Genomic DNA, 21,517 nt, shown 5'->3' on the forward strand with positions numbered 1-21,517 from the left:
CCTGACGGAAGAAATAGTTCGCCGAAACATTGTGAAATAACAACCATGAATTATTTAAAGGCCTGTGGCGTAGTGGATAGAGATGTTGAATCTCTATGGTTCCAGGTGAGAATTGTCTGTAGATAACGGTTTCAATCCCACCCAAAACCGACCAGAGGCTTACTTGGCCAAAAACGTGGTGAGACAACAACAGCTATGGATGGCAGTGATTGCTGAGGACGCAGTTAGGAGATTCGGAGTTCCTATCTCGTCGCGGTTATCACCTGATGAAAGCCAGAGAAAAATAGTTGGCCGAAACATCGTGAAATAACAACTAAGAAAGATGAGGATAATAGTCCACAATAAATAAATCCAAATGATTAATTTCTCAAAATGGTAGGGGGCACTGCATTCTACCATAGAGAAGCAGTTTTTTACCCTAATAAACAACTTTAATCAACCAAGGATGTCAAAATTAGAGAAAGACACCAAATGTATATATGTTCCAAAGCTCATTACTGAGTACAAAATGTCTTTTCAACTACATTTTTTTTTTTTTTAATAAAACAAGCAAAATCAAATTAAATAATAAGTTTATTAGAACAATATACTCTTTTTTTTTTAACAAAGGCTTAAATGTTTATACATTCAAGGCTCAACATAAAATTTAATGCATATTTAAAATTACACTTCTATAAAAAAAAAAATATAGAAAAATCTTTATGATGTACGCATTCGTCACAGAACAAAAATGTCATATTCTAAAAATCACATGGGTTTGGTTAGTAACTTTTCTATTTGGTTAGTAAACGAAAGTATTTAGTTGTCAAAGGTCAACTAAAGATAAATTTGTCCAGAGTTTAGATAGACTTTGCAGCATTTAACTCTAATAATAAAACGACATAAACCAGGGTTGGGCAAACTACGGCCTGCGGGCTGCATGCGGCCCACCAAAGGAATTCATGCGGCCTTCCAAGTACTGAATATTGAATGCCCAAAAGGATTTTATATTCAGTAATGTGAAAATTAATCGCATTTTTTTCTTTGAAATTTTTTGTTATTTTGTCTATTTTAGAGATCAATTATATTGGAAAATATACTATGCGGCCCAGTAAAATTTGATTTTTTTTAAATGTGGCCCTTGCACTGAAAAGTTTACCCACCTCTGACAAACTATATTATGCAATAGTTCTATTTGTATGAAGATGACTTTATTACCCTGCAAGGTGAGACATTAGTGTCACTCATTTTCACAGGTGAAAAATGTACACTCAAGAATGTGTACACAACATTATGTACAGAAATGAAACGCCTACTGAAAGAAGCAAACATGATACACTCTCAGTGATTTAAAACCAGCATGCTGTTTCAATTTTTGGTAAGTTGGTAGGATCGAACCCGAAGCCCTGAGGTGAAGTTGGAAAATGTGAAAAAAACATGACACGTTAACCGCTCGGCCAGCCAGAATGAGTTACTGAAAGATGTTTGAATTTATTTAAGTAAGAAGAGAATTGACAGGTGCCCGCACTCGTAGAGTTAGCATTTTGTGCAAGCGTTACGACGACGTAAGCAATAGCTATTCAGCAGTTAACATTTTCTGCAGGACAGTTTTTAATGAGGTCAATAACCCCGTTTGTTTTTACCTAACTTTGGGGAAAACCAGCTCCCCCGTTTATTAGGGGAGTGCCTCGTCTTGAAAGCAACCGTCTGATATGACGACGGTAAGCCGACATTGACCAAACGTTACATCGCTTTCTAGAGACCACTGGCCGTGGACCAGTGATTCGAATAGAGTTTCGCTTTTTTTTATACTGAAAAACGAAAGCAATATGCAGCGATCCAAAAATGTTGAATATTTGACGTTTCAAAGTCGGGCAAATTAAATAGATGGGCGACCCCCGTTCGTAACTTGTAGATATTATGATTTCGACGTGATATAAAAAGTTTTAAAAATGAGCGACGGCCTCGAGAAGTCGCCAAAAAAAAAAAAAAAAATCCTTTTGCGGACATACACAAATAGTGAACATACATACACACATTTTCGCTTTTATATATATATATATATATATATATATAGATTAAATGTTTTATACTTCTACAACCTTACAGCAATGCTAGGAGGAGGATCTGTCAATTACTTCTTTATTCTCAAGTTTTTTTAAGTAAAAAGGTTAGAATTGTTGTATGTCAATGACCTGGTCATGGTTGCTAATGAGGGGATGAACAACGTGCAAAGTTCAATCCAAGAAAAATCACAGAGCTTCAAGTCAATGTACTTTTATTTTTTATTGTTTTTTCACCCCCAAACAAGACACAGTGCCACTTAGTTGTAAGGGGCTACTATTTGGAACCAGATTTGCAGGGATAATATCTAGAGAGTTGGGCAGTGAGATGTCTGTTCACATTACACTTGAACTTCTGCATGTCAGTACAGTCAGGGAAACAGGAACTCAGGAAGGAATTCCAAACTAGTAGTTCAAAGGAAAAAGCTATTTAAGTAGAATGCTTTCTAGTATCTGCGCATCTCTACAATTTAAGGGTGGGATTTTGCTGCTTGTTGAGTTTGTCAGGGGTATTTAAGCAGAGTGGGTACTAGTGCTTTAAGTTTGTCAAAGCACTTTAATTAAAATACTTGTAAAACAGGCACAAAGCTGCAACATTTCAGAGATAGGAAAAAGGTTGGAGTTTGGTTGATAACGTGGGACCTATTAAGTTGGTCACTCTTTTCTTAAACCCTGGAGTTTGGCTGACAGGTTGGTGAATTTTATTTTTTAACCCTATCTAGGAGGGATAGAGTAATAGCAGATGTCCCAGCTCAGATGTAACAACAATGCTCCATGCATGGGTGAATAGTGGCTTTGTAGAGATACAGGATATTTTTAGGTGTGAGTAACTTTCTAGAATGGTAGAGAGAACCCACCTTCTTCACAGCAGTGTATTTGTTCCAATTCATTGTGCCTGTGAATATTAAGCCCAGGAGTGTGAATGAAGTACTTTCAGATATTGTATCATTAGTCACGACAATCAGTGGTGGAAAAAGTTCGTTGTAGTTATAAACAGAAAAATTTTTAGTCTTAGTAGCATTGAACGTTACCATCCATTTATGGCCCCATTCCACTCTGGGGAAAATGAAAGTTATGATCAATAACCCTAACCTGCATAATCTGAAAGATTTTTAAGTTTCCTTATGGAGCTTGAACATCCGATGCTGACAGTAACTCTGTATTCTGCACAAGTTGTCATCATGGATTCACAAAAAGTGCAGTAAGCTGCCAGACCAATTGATCTATATTGAAAACTATCTCGATGGAAGATGTGCTAATACTGCTTGTCCAATTAAAAACAAACTCTCTAATGAATTCCCTGTGAACGGTCTGCAAAAGTTGAAAGTTGTGAACTCATTTTGCTATCTTGATATGATCTGTGCCGGTGGAGGGAAGGGGATTAATTAAGTTCAATCTTGTGTGCACAGATTGCACGTGTGAAATTCTCATAAGCTGCTTCTCATTTGAACAGGTCGTTGACTTTCACTTACCAGGGCTCTATGGAGAAACCTTTGACAACTAAATATTTTCGTTTACTAGTCAAATAGAAAAGTTACTAGCCAAACCCAAGTGATTATTAGAATATTTTTGTCCATCATAAAGATTTTTTTGTAATTTTTTTTTTTTTTTCAAAAAGTGTAATTTTAAATATACACCCAATTTGAAAGTATAAACATTTGAATTTCTTTAAAACAGCCTTCATAAAAAAAAAGAATTTATTCTATTAAACCTTTTATTATTTAAATAATTTGACTGCCTGTTTTATTAAAAGAAAAAGGTTTAAAAGACCGTTTTCACTCAGTAGATTGTTTTCACTTGGAAGATTGTTAGTGAAAAAAAAAACCAAAAAAACAAATCACTCGCAAATGCAATTGTTTCACTTAGCCCTGCTTACACTGGAGAATGAGTTTTCAACAGTCATCTGTAATACCAGATTACATCAAAGTGAATACTGAGCTCTTGCTAATATGAACTTCTAAGGATGCATAGCAATGACAGGATTATGCTTCGGTGGATTTGAGGTTTGCATCTTGATAACAGAGTTAGGTCTGACTTCCTTTAATTAAAGCTGAAAGTTCTGAGACTGGAGTCAGGTCAGTGTTACACCCATCTGCAAATTGAAGTCAATGTAAATGATAGAAATTGAAAAAAATCACTTTGCACCATCATGGTCTAAGTGCAAGCCATAGGTGACATAGTTGGTTCTTTAGGATTACAGCATATCAACCCTTCTCGGGTTATTTCAAGCCAAATCCAGTCATTCTGGTTAAAGGTTTTAATATCTTTAAACCTTTATTCATGGTGTTTGGTTTGGTTTGGTTGTTTTATAGAGAAAAATTTTTTTGGCTTTGCAGAACATGATTGAGTTTTGTGAAGAAAACAAAAAAAAAAAAAAACAATAACATCAATCTTTGGTGCATTTTAGATCAGGAAGCCAGTATCTTCAGGCAGTCTGTCATATTATGTAGAAAGCATACACTAAAGTGAATAAGATGTTAAGTATCCACTAAAGAATTAAAATGTATATTTTGTGTGTCATAACTATATACTAAAAACGATGTCTTTTTGCTCTGTAAAAATATATTTGATAAAATATGTGGAGAAAAAAAAAAAAAAAAAAAAAAAAAAATACTAAGTTATTGTAACGAGTGATGTGCAGAGGTCTGGTGATTCCCAGTACAAACTCGTTGATTGTATAACCCAAAGACTCAAGTATAAATACTAGTACTGAGAAATATGGGAAAAAAAATCAGAATACCATTGGATCTCCTCTTCTCCACATCACTATTTGTAACATTACAAGAGAGGTTATTTAAAAGCTATGAAATAAATCTCCGTTCTACAGTTTAACAGAAACCATTTTCCAAGAATATATCTGCTTTCCATGGCAAAATGGTTAAGTTAATTTAGCTTAGTGGGGGTTGCCCTTTTCTCTTCCCTGCAACCTCTCTCCCACAGAAGAGACGTTGCGAGCCTGTCTTTGTTTTATCGTTATTTCCATGGCAAATGCTCGTCTGAGCTCTAATATCTGCCCCCCCTCGCCAATCTTCCACAAAAAAACACCCGTCTAGTTGAAACCACTGTCAATAATTTTCCCCACACTTTATCTGAGCCTAAATCAAAACGGAGATTCCATGAACAAAGCTTCTTTCTTAGAACTGCACACCTGTGGAACTCTCTTCCATTTGCCTGTTTCCCACCTGACTACAACTTGGATGTCTTCAAGTCCAACATAAACAAATTCCTGATGAACAGCCTTCTTAACTAAGACACGTTATCAGATCTCCTATACTAACGATTACTATGATACCATCCTATGGATTACTGTACACGCAATAACCCTTATCCCCGAGTGGCTTCCGGGCCTTGATAAGTGATGACCTCCATGTAAAAAAAAACAAACAAAAAAAAAAAACACCACCTAATCTGCTTGACACACATACCGGGTCCAGGTCCTCTGGTGACTTAAAAACCTCATACTATGTCGTCTATAACCAATGGACAAATGCAGCCGGAAAATCATATATCATTCAGCATTTGAGAGACAATAGATACTCCCCTAACTGAATATAATTATGAAACAAGGGTTGCAATATTCCTCAAACACAGACCTCTCCTGAATCTACACTGCTTGATTGCAGTGGCAAAGAAAAGTCCAGGACGACTAAACAATATAAGCAGAGAGCACATACAGCACCTGGTATTCCCAAAGGGTCACCAGTTTAGTACTGACTTAACTTTGGTGATCTAGCAGGAACCAGGTTCTCCACACGATTATACCTATATATATTAAAGGGTTTTATTTGAAATTCCATGCAGATTCCAGAATTCAACAAGTAACACCTGAAGAAGCTTAAAGGTTACATCGGCCGAAACGTTTTGAAAATAACATTTAAGATGAGAACAGTAATTTGAATCAAAATAATTTAAATTTGGAATCCACATCTCAAAAAATTTCAGAAACATAATTTCTTAATGTTCATATTTTAATTTAACATTACTTTTGGCATCCTAAACACTTTTGCTTCGCTTATTTTATCCATTAGTCCTCACATTTGATAAACAATGTTTCTGATAAAGGAGGGAGAATTGCTGTTTTCTCGATCTAAATATATTGATCTAATACTTATCATTGGCTAGATTTTTTTTTACTTTAAGAAGTATTTTTTTTTTTTGGTTTCTCACATCAAGTGGCTTCATGCCTTGTCTGGAGCAATTAAAAAAAAAAAACCCAAGTAGTATGTAAAAAAAAATAAAATAAACAGGATATCACTATAAAATAAAAATATTTTGAGTTGAATAAATAAATCAATATTCCGTGTTTTCTTACCTTTAAGTTTAGGTGAAAGGAGGGTGTCAAGGCTGAGGGGTTCATCCCCATACCAGAAGATCCATAATTCTTTACTGTAGGCTAAATGGTCAGACAAGCGCTGCTCTGGATTGCGCAGCACTCTTCTCCAGACACACAAGATGTCTGCCTGGATACACCTCGAGTAGGAGTCCAACACTGGATCATCCAGTGGTTCCACAATCACATTATCTGCGTTTAACTTACGCCATTTTATTCCGCAGAGGTCAGTCTAGAAGATAGACAAAAAGAGAACAAAAAATCTTAAATTGGTTTTGTAAGAGACATATCAAAAGATCAATCAATCTGTAAACAAAAACGCAAAATAATATATAAGATGTTTCATACAAATTTGAAAACTTTTTTTTATATTCTTTCATTTCAGAATTGCCCACGCTGAGGATTGAACCTTTAATCTCCAGAATAGTGTCACTTATAAATTAATTTTACTTCGTACTTTATGTGTTACGCCACAAGTCAGTGCGAGCAATACTACGAACACAATTGTAAATTACGGAAGATTTCTACCTGGTCATCACTGATAGAATGAGAGAATTCTACCCCTTTGGATTAAATAAAGAGTTCCGTTCAAAATTCCATACAGATTCTGGAGTTTGACAAGATATATCGGAAGAAGGTTGGGGTTACATCAGCTGAAACGTTTTGAATATAATAATGATATCTTAAGGACGAGAATAGTAATTTGAAATAATTCAAAATCATCAATCCACACCTCAAAAATTCAGAAACACAGTTACTTAATTTTCATTTGTTTTCTACATAAATTTAGGAGGTGCAGTTTCTGCCGTGAATATGTGCACAAGATCAAACACTGCTTAATGGTTAGAAAATGGTTCTCTATCAAACAGCGAGGAAGATTCAAGAACAAATCTGTGGAAATGTCGTGATAAAAAGAACAAAAAGATTCATATCATTTGGATCCTTCAGACTACTGTTCTCATCTTGAGCGTCATTTGCATAACGTTTCAGTCAATGTAACTTCCGATCTTCTTCGGGTGCATCTTGTTGAACTTGGGAATCTTTGTCAAACTTTGGAATCTGCATGAAATTTTGAAGGGAACCCTTTATTTAATCCACGGGAGTAGCATGCTCTTGTTCCGTCAGCCATGAAATAATTTGCAATTGTACTTTTTGGGTCGCCTGCACTGAAGATTAAACCTTCAATCTCCAGGAACATAATTTTTACAACTGAATTTCACCAAGTAGTCCACCCACCGCACCACGGATCCACACGGAATGAGAACAAGCTACTCTCATAGATTAAATAAGGAGTTCCGTTTGAAATTTGTGCAAATTCCTGAGTTTAATAAGATACACCTGAAGAAGGTCAAAGGTTATATCAACCGAAACGTTGTTCAAATGACACTACAAGTAAACAATCCTCATCTCTAAAAATTTAGAACTAAAAATATATTTTGACTAGTTAAAAGATGGACCAAACATCAAAAAAAAAAAAAAATCACCAAATAAAAAGAAACATTACATAAAAACAGACAAATAGAAAGTCAGAAGATCAGTGCAGAAAATAGGATTAAGAGTTGAAAATAAAATACCAAAAATGAAACATGTTGAATTCAGATTGAAAAAACACGCTAATCATCTATATAGTAACGATTATCTGCTCTTTTTGATTTGCAGGTTTCTGCTATGTAGAAAGATGATGGTATCAAGCAAGATATGGTCTCTTCTGATTAATGATTATCTTCTCAGACAACATGAAAGCCCTTCTCTTTTCCCCAAGTTAAGAATGATTTTCCTATCTGTTTAATCATGTCTAATTATCTATTCAAAACCAGCAGAAACCAGAAATAAAAAAAGAGTAGACATTTTGACTATGAAACCATCTTTAAACTAAAAACACTATCTGTAAAAAAAATACCAGCAGGAAGACCCAGCATCATCCGGGATTTAATGAGAAACATGACATTTTATCTCATAACACCATATTTCCTTTTTTTTTTTTTAAATTTTTTTTTTTTTTAAATTCTGATTGTTTATATTTTATAATGTTCAATTTACGGTATAGGGCTAACAATGTACACAGTATTGATTAAGTGGAAAGGAAATGCAAAAAATGTGACATTAATTGAAATATTTCTTCCCTATCGAGACACACCAGATATTTCCGGGGAATGAATTAGAACACTTGTGCACTTCAACTGCACCAAACCCGGAAACACTAGCATTTTTTTTTTTTTTTTTAAATTTTTAAAATTTTAAAGCTATCAGAGTTATCCAAAAAGTAAAACCTCTTATTTTTTATTTTTTTATTTTTATACTCAAAAAGCTGAAGAGCTATGAAGATAAGAGTGGTACCATTAAAACGAGCAACTTTTGCACCCTGGAATTTATTTTCCTATATAGCCACTACCATTCTCAATGCACTTTTGCTAAGAAATTCAATGATGTATCCGTTTCTGATACACAGCCATGACGGGTTACTTTCTTAGAGTGTCACACTGTCAATATCTGCAACAGTGGGATGAAACTTGGATCATGAAAGCATAAGTTCAGTTGTTATAATGAAATTTGCAATCCATTCAGGTATAGTAAAAAATAGAAGGCATTTCTTTTGGAACGCTTGCATATAAATAAAAATAACATTTCTTTTTTTTTATGGACGTCAAACACAAACATGAAACCCATGATAATATTGTACCGCTCTCCCTCTGATCAAAATGAAATATACTTATTAATGACGGGACGATTTCAATATGTTTACCAATTCCAATACAATTGACAATTCTGTTCTAAACTGAACCTCTTTTCAAATTTCCAAATATTTAGTTATACACTTTATTTAAAATTTGTTTTTTTTTTAATTTGCAGATTACCATAAAAACTTGTGCAATATGTATATACATCTTTACAAAAGTACACCATCGTGGTGGGGGAACTATTTTTCTTTTCCTTGTTGCCTTCGTCACGGGGTCTACAAAATGTATACTTATGATTCACTGTCAAGTGATTGGTGAACCTGTTATATATCTGACTGTTGGAAGGGCCTATGACTGTAGTCCCTGGCAGAATATGTTTATTATTGGCAGGAGTGTTTTAGCATTGATTTGATACAGTAACCTAAAAAAACAAAAAAAAAAAAAAAAAAAAAAAAAAACCATCTCCTCCCTGTGCTCCAAAATATATTTTCTCCGCATTTTTGTTTTCTAAGTGTCTTCAATACGCGCATCACATCGTATCATTCTTGTATTGTTTCAGTCAACACACAGCATTTCCTCCAGTTTTTTTGTTTTTTTTAAATGGAAATTGTTCCAGACAGGGCATGAAGCCACTTGATGTCGAGAGTCAAAAATTTTTTAAAATATCACTTTAAAGTAAAAACCAGCCAACAGATTGATAGATTTCAACACAAAAAAAACAGCAGTTCTTCCACCTTTGTCAGAAACATTGGCCATGGAATGTGAGGACTAAAGGATAAAAAGTAAGCGAGAATCACAAGGATGCCAAAAGTAAATCCAAAGTCTTTTTAGATTGACTTTTTTTTTTAACATAGGAGTCGCAACTTAACAAGGCCTGGAGGCCACTCGAGGATAAGGATTAATGAGTGTAGTCAATGGGATAATATTGTAGTAATCATTAGTAGTTGAAATTTGGATTACTTGAGGGAACGGTTCATCAAGAATTTGTTTACGTTGGACTTGAAAATGACCAAATTTTAGTCAGCTAGAAAGTAGGAAAACGGAAGAGGGTTCCACACGTGTGCAGTTCTAAGAAAGAAGCTTTGTTCATGGAACCTACGTTTAGGTTTAGGCAGAGATAAAGAGTGTGGGAAATTTTTGATAGACTTCCAACCTAACCTATTTCTGACCTATACAGGCAACCATCTGTAAAATTTTATATATAACCTTTTTTATTCTTTTCACTTTTATAGATTGATTTCATGCACATGAATGACCGACTCTTTCCTTCCTTATTCGACTGCAGTAACTCTCTGCTAGTTAGTAATGGCAGAAGTTACTTGAACTTATTCTAACAATCATAATAGCACCTTCTCCACCCTGTGCTATAACTAATGTAAAACAAACTTCTAAACAACCTCAACAGTTAATCCATCCATATTGGGCAACTTGAAAAGTTCTAAAATTGAACTCATACACATGAGTGATCAACTCTTTCTTTTGTCAACTGCGGTAATGCTCTGCTAGTTAGTAATGAGAAGTTCTCTAAAATTGCTCCATCCACTCATGCTATCACACTAGGATTAGTTCCTCCTTGTGCTTCAATGGTAAAAAAAACTTCTGAACAACCTTATTAGCCTCCCATCCTACAAAATATACTTTACAGGTGTGTTATCATTCGTCTCCATCATTTTACACTTCTTGCACACAAACTCGTCTGGGTGAGGCCCCGTGTTTTGACAAGCATCTGGGTTTGACCTTTACTCCTGATCTGAAATGGAACACGTACATCAAGTCTGTTGTCAAGGTTGCTGGAAAGATGGTGGGATCCTTCTACCGCTCCAGAAGATATCTCACTACTGATGCAATTCTCTATCTATATAAAAGCCAAGTACGTTCAAGGATGGAATACTGCTGCCATATCTGGGCAGGAGCTGCTAAAAACAGCCTATCCTGCCTTGACAGAGTACAAAATAGACTTCGTGGCTTAGTGGGGGATGCCCTTTTCTCTACCCTGCAACCTCTCTCCCACAAAAGAGACATTGCGAGCCTATCCTTGTTTTATCGCTATTTCCATGGCAGGTGCTCGTCTGAACTCCAATCTCTGGTCCCCCCCCCTCGCCAATCTTTCACAAAAAACACCCGTCTAGCTAAATCCACTGTGAAAAATTTCCCCCACTCTATATCTGTGCCTAAATCAAAACGCGGATTCCATGAACAAGGCTTCTTTCTTAGAACTGCACGCCTGTGGAACTGTTCCGTCTGCCTGCTTCCCACCGGACTACAACTTGGATGTCTTCAAGTCCAACGTTAACAAATTCCTAATGAACCGCCCCCTTAAGTACACACTTCATCAAATCTCCACACTAACGTAATGTACTTGCAATAACGCTTATCCCTGAGTGGCTTCCGGGCCTTGATAAGTGGTGATCATTGTGTAAAAAAACAAAAAAAAACAAACAAAAACAAACTGGTTATCCTCTCTCAATCTACTTGTTCTTCTAAAACACTTTTTTCATACATTACATATATATAATTCAAACATTAACAAATTAGATTAGTGGAGTATTTGCAGTTTCAACATAATCCCACCTCTCGGCATAGTTTTAGTAGATAATCGGAGGTATTATTAGTCACTGACTTTTTTGTGTGTGTTGGTTTCAGGTCGTTCATTTCTGTCACAATTAGAAACAATAAATGTTAGGTTGAAATTCTCTTTAGTTCTTATGAAGTCGATGAGTACAAATCTTTCTATGGAAATTCCATTTAGTTTTTTTCTTTTATTCTTCTTTTTAGGTACACAGAGTAAGAAATAAAGATTTTTTTTCAGTAGTGATAGAAGAGGAGTTCTTGCTGCGAATGTTTTACAGGGAGGAATCAATAATTGGAGTTTGGTAAGATATTTTCGATGGAAAGAACAAAAGAGAAGGGAGAGAAAGAGAAACTAGCAACATCTTTTTTCTTCTTTTAGATAAAGGGCAGTTATCTGTGGTTATATATCCAATTAGAAGTATAAAAAAAACTACAAAACAAAGATCCACAAAGTTGGCATTTTTTTTTTTTTTTTACTCCTCATGTGGTATTGTATAAATAATATCTAAAACAGAAGAACTTATTCATTCTCTGACAGTCAATTGGACCAGGTTTCATCAGGGAGAAGGGGGTATCAGTGTTATGCATTAATTTTGGAAAGAAAATGCTAACTCATTCCTAGAAGAGTATATTATATGTAGGAGATTGTATGTATGTCCAGCGCTAGAAGAATGGGTTGGGTTAAGGAAGAGATGATTGGGGAGAGGGAGAGGTAAAATGGATGAGGGGGGGGGGATAAATAGAGAGCTAAAAGTATTAATAGAAATATGTTACACTTTTGTCCTGGGCAACTGCTGATCTTTTATATAAAAGGGCAGCTGCTGCATGTTTGTATGTCCAGCTAAAAGTCAAAAACTACAAAAACAAACACCCACAAAGTCGGTATATTCTTGATTGATGTTGCCCTCGATGAATATCTAAAATTAAAAAAAAAAAAAAAATTTTAATTCGGTGGAGAGAGAGAATGATCCGGATGTCCTTAGGGCTTTTTTTTTTTTTTTTTTTTTTTTTTAGTGTTAAGTACCAATTTGGAAAGAAAATGGCAACACCTTATTTGAGGAATCTATTATATAAAGGAGAATTGTGTGTGTGTGTGTGTGTGTCCAGCAAAAGGGGAATAGACCGAGAGAAGAAAAGGGGGTTAGAACGTAAGTGATGGATAGAAAGAGGTAGAGGGATAGAAGTTTTAATAGAAATAGATTACACCTTTTATCCCAGGCAATGACGGGTAGCCCTGCTAGTCTTTTATAAAAGGGGGGTTGTAGGAAAGAGAACAATCATCTACCATTACGTTGCAAATTTAAAAAAAATTTGTTTAAGATTGTTTTCATCATCCAAACAACTCTTCTTATCTTGAATGTTTTCCATACAATGTTTCGACCGATGCAACCTCCAAACATCTTCAGGTATATCTTCCCAAACTCTGAAATTTTTGGTCCTCCAACAAAAGGAAGGTGGACCTGTAAATTCACTCTTGTCCGTTCGTCTGTCCACACTTTTCTCAATAACTACGCCTTCGAATCTTTTGAAATTTTGCACAAACATTAAACATGATATGAGTAAAAAAGTAAGAAAACTGATTTTCCGGGGAAACTCCGCTAATGATTTTTTTTTTTTTTTTATTCAATTTTCACCCCAAACAAGGCACAGTGCCACTTTGAAGCAGGGGGCTACTATTAGGGAATTAATTAGCGGGGTCATTATGAGGGGAGAAGAGTAGAAAGATGTTTGTTAACATTACACTTGAACTTCTGCATATCATTGCAGTTGGGAAAGCAGAATCCCGGAAGGGAGTTCCAAAGACCCGCAGTTCTGGGGAAGAAACTATTAGAGTAAAAGGCTTTCTTGCACCTAGGGATCTCTACTGTAAAGGGATGAGACTTAGTAGCTTGTCGGGTTTGTCGGGGGTAGTTACGTCGGGGAGGTACAAGTGTTCCAAAATATATATAAAAGAGATATTAAACACGCAGCAAGAACAGTTTTTTTTCTTTCCACTGCTTACATCTGGCAGGCCTGTCACCATGAAAAAGTTCATACACATGGCACACGAATTAGGGACACATCCTTGATCAGTCTGAAAGTCACTTTGCTGCTATTGATCTGAGTTCAGTCCTATGAGGTCCACCCTCCCTGGCTTTACCGGCTTTTTAAGAGAAAGGGATTTCTGTGATGCACCTGCCAGAAAATGCGGACAGAACTGCTCAGGCATTTTTGTAGATCTGAGTGCACTTCACCCAGAGTGCTGGCTTTTCAAAAACTTTGTCTACCTTCTTGCAGCAGAAGTAAACAAACATTCTTACAGAAGAATTAATTTTTTCCTTTTTTTTTTTTAATTTTTTTTCCAAAAAGACAATATGTCTGGACATTTGTATAGTTTTCTATCCTATGTATCATTAATGTGTGTGTGTGTGTGTGTGTGTGTGTGTGTGCGTGCGTGTGTGTGTATTACAACAAGTCATAAAAAAATTTTAAAAATAAACTCAATCCTACTTTTTAAATAAAAAATATAAAAATTTAAATTTTTAAATATTAACATCTGGATTAAAATTAATCAATTTAATTCAAGACGAGTATATCTCTCTCGATGTGTGTGCATGCGTGTATTTAGACAGCATATTTTGATTTAGGAAAACATTAAATAACAGCGTTTTTTTTTTTTTTTTTTCAATTTTTCAAGTAGTTATTTCAGTACAAGGCTAAGTAGAAGGATAAGAGCCTTCTATCACGTCTGAAAGCGACAATGTTCAAAAAGCGAGATCGGAGACGCGTTGTTGTACAACTCCTGCACTCTACGGATCCAAGTTAAAACAGCACCATTGCCAGCACCCTCAAAATGCATCCCTGGATTGTTACGAATAATAGGGGCGTGCCCAGGGTGATAAAAGCAAAGTTTGCATCCACGGTTACGGTCTTTGGTGTGGTTTCAAGTGAGGATCACATCATGTCACCTCACATCTTTGAAATCGGCTTCAAAGTCAACGAGTATGGTGATCCCCTGTTGCAATCAGGTGGCTGCTGGCAGATCCTGGGTGTGGCAACAGGATTCAGCACCAGCCCACAAGTACAAATAGATCCACCATTGCCTTCAGGAGGGCTACGACTTTGGACCCTTCTTTCACTGCGTCCCCCACCCAGATCTAAATCTGCTGGACTACTTTGTGCGGTCATAGTGGAGAACATCACTAGCATGATCTCCCACAACACCAAAGCCAGCTTGATCGTCACCATCCGCCGAGTATTCGTTGAGCTCTCGCCAGCGCTTGTGGAAAAAGCAGGCTCCCAGTTCCGGATCTGTATCAAGGCGGTGATTGAGGCTGAAGGCGATAACATTGAATAGAGGTAAGCTCTACTATATAATCAAGTTACCTGAATTAATTTTTTTCAATAGAAGTTTAAAAATAAAGCTGAAGCGTTGTTTTCTTTAAGGCGACAAATTTATCGTTCCACCGTGTAAAAATATTGCAACTAGTTTGATTGTACACATTGATTGTGGGATGTTTGGTTCAAGAATTTTTAATCTTTTCATCTTGGTACTGTGGTGCATTGTTCTAGCATCATTAATTAGGATGTGTCAATATTGAGAATAGTGGGGGAGACAATCATCTGAGGTGCAAATGATGCTAGTGTCGGAGAGATGTCAGGTGAGTCTTTGATAGTATTGTGAAGATAAAAAAAAACTTCAAGTAAAAAAACTTATTTAATAACTAGGCTGGGTGCTCGGGTGTTTGGAGGGATATGTTGAGAAAAAGTGGTAGTAAGCAGACTGTAACCCATACTGTGAAAAAGGAAAAAAAAATAGAGAGAGATGTCTTTGTCGTTGCTTCCATCACTAAACTGGAAGTGACGTAGGTTTAAATTAAGACTAGTCAATCAAAAAGAGGGGATGACTTTCGAAAATATCTGCAAAAAAAGTGACCCCTCCCTGTAGAAAAGTGCCCAGTTGAGGGTGAAGAAATTAATGTTTTTGGCCAATTTTTCGATATTTGTTGTCCAAAGGGTTAAGCTTTAAAACGATACCGATCTCGTGAAAATCGGTCGCCTCTGATGAAAAATTTAAGACAGACAAACATATATACATTTAAACAGATAGGTGAGATTTATATAATAGAAGATGTTTGTCTATATATTATACATCTTGGAAGCTTTTCAACCTTTAAAACTTACTTTTGGGGGTGGGGGGGGGGAACAAAAAAAAAAAAAAAAAAAAAAACTTAGTTTTAGTTTTAAGTCTTTTATTGGAAAATTTCTTTGCTTGTAGGGAAATAACTGCATTAATTTACTCTCCAAAATTTATGTTAGTCTTGAAGTAATAGGGATCATCAGTTTTTTACATTAAGCCATTTCACAGATTAAAAAAAAAAAAAAAATTTTTTGTCCAACTCTCTAGCAGTGTTGATCAAACATTAAAACGTTCTAGATACTGGATTTTTTTTTTTTTTTTTTTTTTTTTTTAATACTAGTTGTTTCTGTTCCATTTCAAAATTCACCCTGGAGCGGTTGGGATGGCTCCATCCAAACAATGCTGACCGAGCTTGACTGCCGACCGCAGAAACAGATATGAACGTTAGCCTATCCAAGTTCCAGCAGTGAACTGTATAAAGGCGAGGCTCTAGAATCAGGTCAGCATTCTGTTCTACCATCCTGAGCCACATTTTCAGCTGACTTCCACATCGTTTCATCCAGTCTTGAGAAAGGAGTGGATGGACGGCTTTGTTGATGAAATCATTTGAATGACGACGAAGCGCATAACTAAACCAACAAAGACGTCTCATGAGGAGAGTTTTTTGTACAGAGAATATGTTACAGCGAGAACAAACAGCAGCATCTGAGATGAAATATTGCCAGCAAACACAAAGTAAAATGTGGGTTTCTGTTGGGTTCATATGTCTTATTTCCTTCCTTACTGACAATCCTTATTCATGTCATTAGAGAGCGGGTTTGTAATTCATGCAAAGATTCTTTAAACCGAACAGCCATCACATCTTTTCTCTCAGGAGAAGACAAGTAAATAGTTATTGTATTAAACCATATCATATTGTTTTGTAACTATATCAACTTCCACAAACGTTATATTTGATTCTAACCACTTGCTGATAGTACAATTCAGACATGTCAAGCATACGCTTTAAAGACCATCTTCTTTTCCTATTAGCAGGAGTGCCCGGCGTTGCCCGGGTGTTTGGAGGTGTAAAAAGAAGAAAAAAAAAGTTTTGGTAGGCAGGTAGGCTTGAACCTGAAGCCTTGAGGCGAATGTGAAAAAAAAAAAGTGCGACACCTTACCGCGATGTTAAACAGGCAGAGAAGTGAGAATGGTTCAAATTAAACGGTTAAAAAGAAGATACTTAAATGAATGTCAATGTCTGCTTTTCTGGGTCAAACATCACGGCATAGAGAAATGAAATCACAGCGCAAATTTTGTAACATGAAAGTTGCTCAAATAAAGGATAGAGATGACCTCGTTTCATAAATCCGAGATATTATAATCTATGGAGTATATAGAAAGTTGTAAGGCGTGGTAACACGCCCCCCCCAAAAAAAAAACCTTTGGCAGACATACAAAAAAAAAAAAAAAAAAAAAAAAAAGTGCACACACATTTTCGCTGGCTAGCAGGGGTGCCCGGCATTGCTTGGGTGTTTTGGAGGTGTAAAATAAAAGTTTTAGTAGGAAGGTAGGCTCAAACCCGAAGACTTGACACAAAGTGGGAAAAAGGAAAAAAAAAAAACTGACATCTTACCCGCTCGGCCACGATAGGAGAGCAACTGAAAACCGTTTTAATTTACAGGTGCGTGAATTTAATGAGGTCAAAAATCACGCCATAGAGGGAATGAAATGGTGCACTTTACTTTTGCTGCGAGGCAGTTTTTTTTGGTTTTGTTTCCCCCAAGCTGTTGGGGGAGAAAACCAGCTCCCCATAAAAAGGGGAGTCTCCAAATGGAAAGCAATTGTCTGATATAAGGGGTTTCCCCCCGCATTGATCAAACCATATTACTTTTCTGGACATCCCTGCCACTAGGGCCAGGGAGCTGTCTTATGTTTCGCTTTTATACTGAAAAGCTAAACAAACACATGTAGACCAAGAAATATTGCAAAAATAGTGTGTAAAAGTCACCGAAATTAAAGATACATGCAAGCTTGTTTTGTAAGTTATAGATATTATAATCTAGGTATCATATAAAAGTTTCTAAGAAACAGTAACCTCTCCAAGCCCCCTCCTCCTCCATAAGCCTTTGCTGGACATACACAAAAAAATGCACGCAAACACATTTTCACTTTTATATTATAGAAGAAGGAAAAGTTGTTCGTGTGTATTATATATATAACTTTTGTCATCCGCATCCAACAGAGTCGAAACCTGTTCCATCTGAAAAAAGCAACGCCTCAGATGCATAATATGTGAAAATTAGAAAGAAAAAAAAAAAAGATTAATTCTGTGGTGGTCAACTTGACCACTTTTTGGAATAGGCGTGCTTTTTCGTGAGTCACACACACATATCAAACTAAAACTATGTTTAAAAAGCTTTTGCAATGCCATGACGTTGTTGGCATCCACTTACTAGTTTAGTGATAACTCAAAACATGAGGGGGAAAAACAACTGCGACAGAACAGATAACAATTAAAATACTAATACTATTTTGCCAATGAATCAACGATATATTGGGGAATAGTATCGGAATATTGTTTTGGCTTGGTGATGATGACCCCTGGGTCACCTGTTGCAAAACCTGATGGTGTGAGAAATTCCTCAATGGAAAGTTACCAACAGAGGATGCTTACCTAAGATTGGCAACTGACCAATAAGAACGAGCCTAAACGTGACGGGGCGATATTCCATTGGCTGAAGTGTACGCCCGATGGCATCCGACCCTACCCCATTAACTAACGACATGCACAAGCAAATTTCGACAACGAGAGAGAGAGAAGAAAAAGAGAGCAAGGAGTTCGGGGACAGCCGAGCTAGAAAGAGTTGAGAATCGACTCTGCACAAGTTCTCTCACTGCAGGCTGACAAATGGAATTTCCTAGATTAGGACACGTCAACTGTGTTCCGATGCAAGAAGAACTCATCTCACTAATTCCATCAACCACCCAAACCTTGTAACTGTAGGCGACTACAAACTTCTCCAAAAGAGAGAAAGAAGGTGTATCTCAGAAAGAGAGAGGGGAAATACAAGATGATATGCGCTGAATATTTCAATGAGACTTATTCGATTTTCAAAACTAAAGATTTGTTTTATAATCCTTGTATAGAATCCGATCATGAAGAGTTAATAGTCGTTTTTCTTTGTGTGGTTTTCGGAGTTAACGTGCTTTAAATTGCAGGACCACCAACATCAAGTCTGAGGGTCATCTCGTGGACTCCTCGTGCGGAGAGTGAAGGACCTAGAAACGACCAGCCAACCCTGTACTTGCACAAATCAATCACAGCCAAACTATTGACCGTGTGAGCTATTTAGGCGACTAGTTAGCAGTTGAACTGTCTTCGGGTGTTTTGTAATTTCGGGTTCACTTGCATTCAAACTTTTATACCAGTGAACACCTGTTAGGATCTTCATTGGATAATATCTGAATGTATATAAAAAATAGTTCCGTCTTAAAGAAAATTATCACCTGTTTTAATTAAAAAAGTTAAAAACTTCAGTGGATAAAATTTTCTCATTATTTGTTTTTGTAGAGAAAATTGTAGTGTGCAGGATTAGTGCGGGTATCATTTGCTTAAACCCAATCAACAGGAGACAAAAACAAGTCTTATGCAAATTGAGATGCGGTTAGGTTTGACAATAAAAAAGCCAGCATTTCTTCAATTAAAAATGATTCTTTGTCGGCTCGACGTCAGTACAGTGTACTTTGCAATCTGGTGTCAGTTGAAGAATGTGTGTTTGCGATAACGTCGAAAAGGGAACAGGACAGATTTTTTGTTACGTGTGCTTCGACGCAGTCAACTTAATATGAGAATCATTCTTATTTTTCTTTAACTCAAACATTCAACGATTAGAGTTTCCATCTATTTGCACATGGTCTGGTCCAAATTGGATTTTTTGTGTTAATTTATTATTAAAACAGAAATCTAGCTTGATCACCACTGCGCTATAAATCATTAAGATTCAATGTGTTAATTGTTGAAATGAATCTTATATGAACAATCACAGTTATGCTTCTGCGTCATTTTTGTACGTTTTTGTTTTAAAAGGAATGGAATTGTGCCCAAATGTTTATGATGGTATGATCTTATTTCCATTATTATTAATTCTTACTTACATAATAACGTTGCATTCATTTGCAACATTACATTACATTTATAAGAATTTTCGACTTGTTAAAAACCAGCATTTTTAGCTGTTGACTGTGAAATTAGTATTTGTGAACCAATAGCACACAAAACAGTAAATTCACAAATTTACAACAAACTTCAAACAGCTATAATTCGGTGGTTAATTATATGCTACCACAATAAATTTCATATCATCGATTATGTTTCCCAAAGATTGATGTGACCAGATTAAAATTAGATATGATAATAAAATTTTGGTCTATGATACTTACTTTTACTATTAGTATATCCGAAAGTTTTCACAATATGTAAATTTTAACTTCAACATGATCTGGTCCAAATTGGATTTTTTGTGTTGATTTATTATTAAAACAAAAATCTAGCTTTATTTCTCTTGTGTTATAAATTATATTAAGAAAATTCAGTGTGTTAACTGTTGAAATGAATCATATGAGCAATCAAATTTATACTTCTGCATCATTTTTTTTTTTTTTTTTTTTACATAGGCATCAACACATTATCAAGGCCAAGAGGCCACTCAAGGATAAGGGTTAAAGAGTGTACAGTAGAAATTGGACAATATAGTAATCATTAGTAATGGAAATTTGGTAAATTTGATAACTTATATGGAACGGTTCATCAAGAACTTATTTATGTTAGACTTGAACACAACCATATTGTAGTCAGCCGGAAAGCAGGAAAACGGAAGACAATTCCACAGGCGTGCAGTTCTAAGAAAGAAGCTTTGTTCATGGAATCTATGTTTAGGTTTAGGCACAGATAAAGAGTGGGGGGAATTATTGATAGTGTTTACAGCTAGACGAGTGTTTCTTGTGAAAGTTTGGCGAGGGGGGACCATAGATTGAAGCTCAGTCGAACACTTTCCATGAAAATAACGATACATCAGAGACAAACTCGCAACATCTCTTCTGTGAGACAGGTTGCAAGGAAGAGAAAAGGACATCTCCTACAAGGCTACAAAGTCTATTTTGAACTCTATCAAGGCAGGCCAAGTCCTTTCTAGCAGCTCCTGCCCAGATGTGGCAACAGTATTCCATCCTTGGACATACCTGGCTCTTATATAAATAGAGAATAGCATCAGCAGTGAGATATTTACCGGATCGATAGAAAGATCCCACCATTTTTCCAGCAGCCTTGGCAACAGATTTGATGTACGTGTTCCATTTAAGATCAGGAGTAATGGTCAAGCCAAGAAGCTTGTCAAAACTTGAGGCCTCCTGAAGACGAGAGCCATTCATTTCAATTGATGCCAGATGTGGATCAGAATGTTGATGTACGTTTTTGTTTTAGAGGGAATGGAATTTTTCCCAAATGTTTACAATGGTATGACCTTCTTATTTCCATTATGATTAATTTTTATTTATAAACAAGATGATAGCAATTACTACATTTATAAGAATTTTGGACTTGTTAAAAGCCAGCATTTTTAGCTGTAGATTGTGGAATTAACTTCCGAACCAATAGCACACAAAACAGTAAATTTATAAATTTACAACAAACTCCGAACGGCTATAATTTGGTGGTTAATAATGCTACCAAACTAAATTTGATATCACTGATTATGTTTCGCAAAGATCGATGTGACCAAATTTAAATTAGATATGA

At 36.0% G+C, this 21,517-nt stretch overlaps 1 protein-coding gene across 1 annotated transcript in view; it reads right to left on the bottom strand.

Moving 5' to 3' along the window:
• Positions 1-21,517, bottom strand: part of LOC145269490 (mediator of RNA polymerase II transcription subunit 13-like) — a 292,786-nt gene that overhangs the window by 240,207 nt on the left and 31,062 nt on the right. The window contains exon 2 of the mRNA XM_080125217.1: positions 6,355-6,604. Within this exon, the coding sequence (XP_079981343.1) occupies positions 6,355-6,604 (250 nt within the window). The remainder of the gene's footprint in view (positions 1-6,354; positions 6,605-21,517) is intronic.

This window comes from Euprymna scolopes, chromosome 45 (assembly GCF_053919585.1).
Source record: "Euprymna scolopes isolate OS-2025 chromosome 45, ASM5391958v1, whole genome shotgun sequence".
NCBI lineage: Eukaryota > Metazoa > Mollusca > Cephalopoda > Sepiida > Sepiolidae > Euprymna > Euprymna scolopes.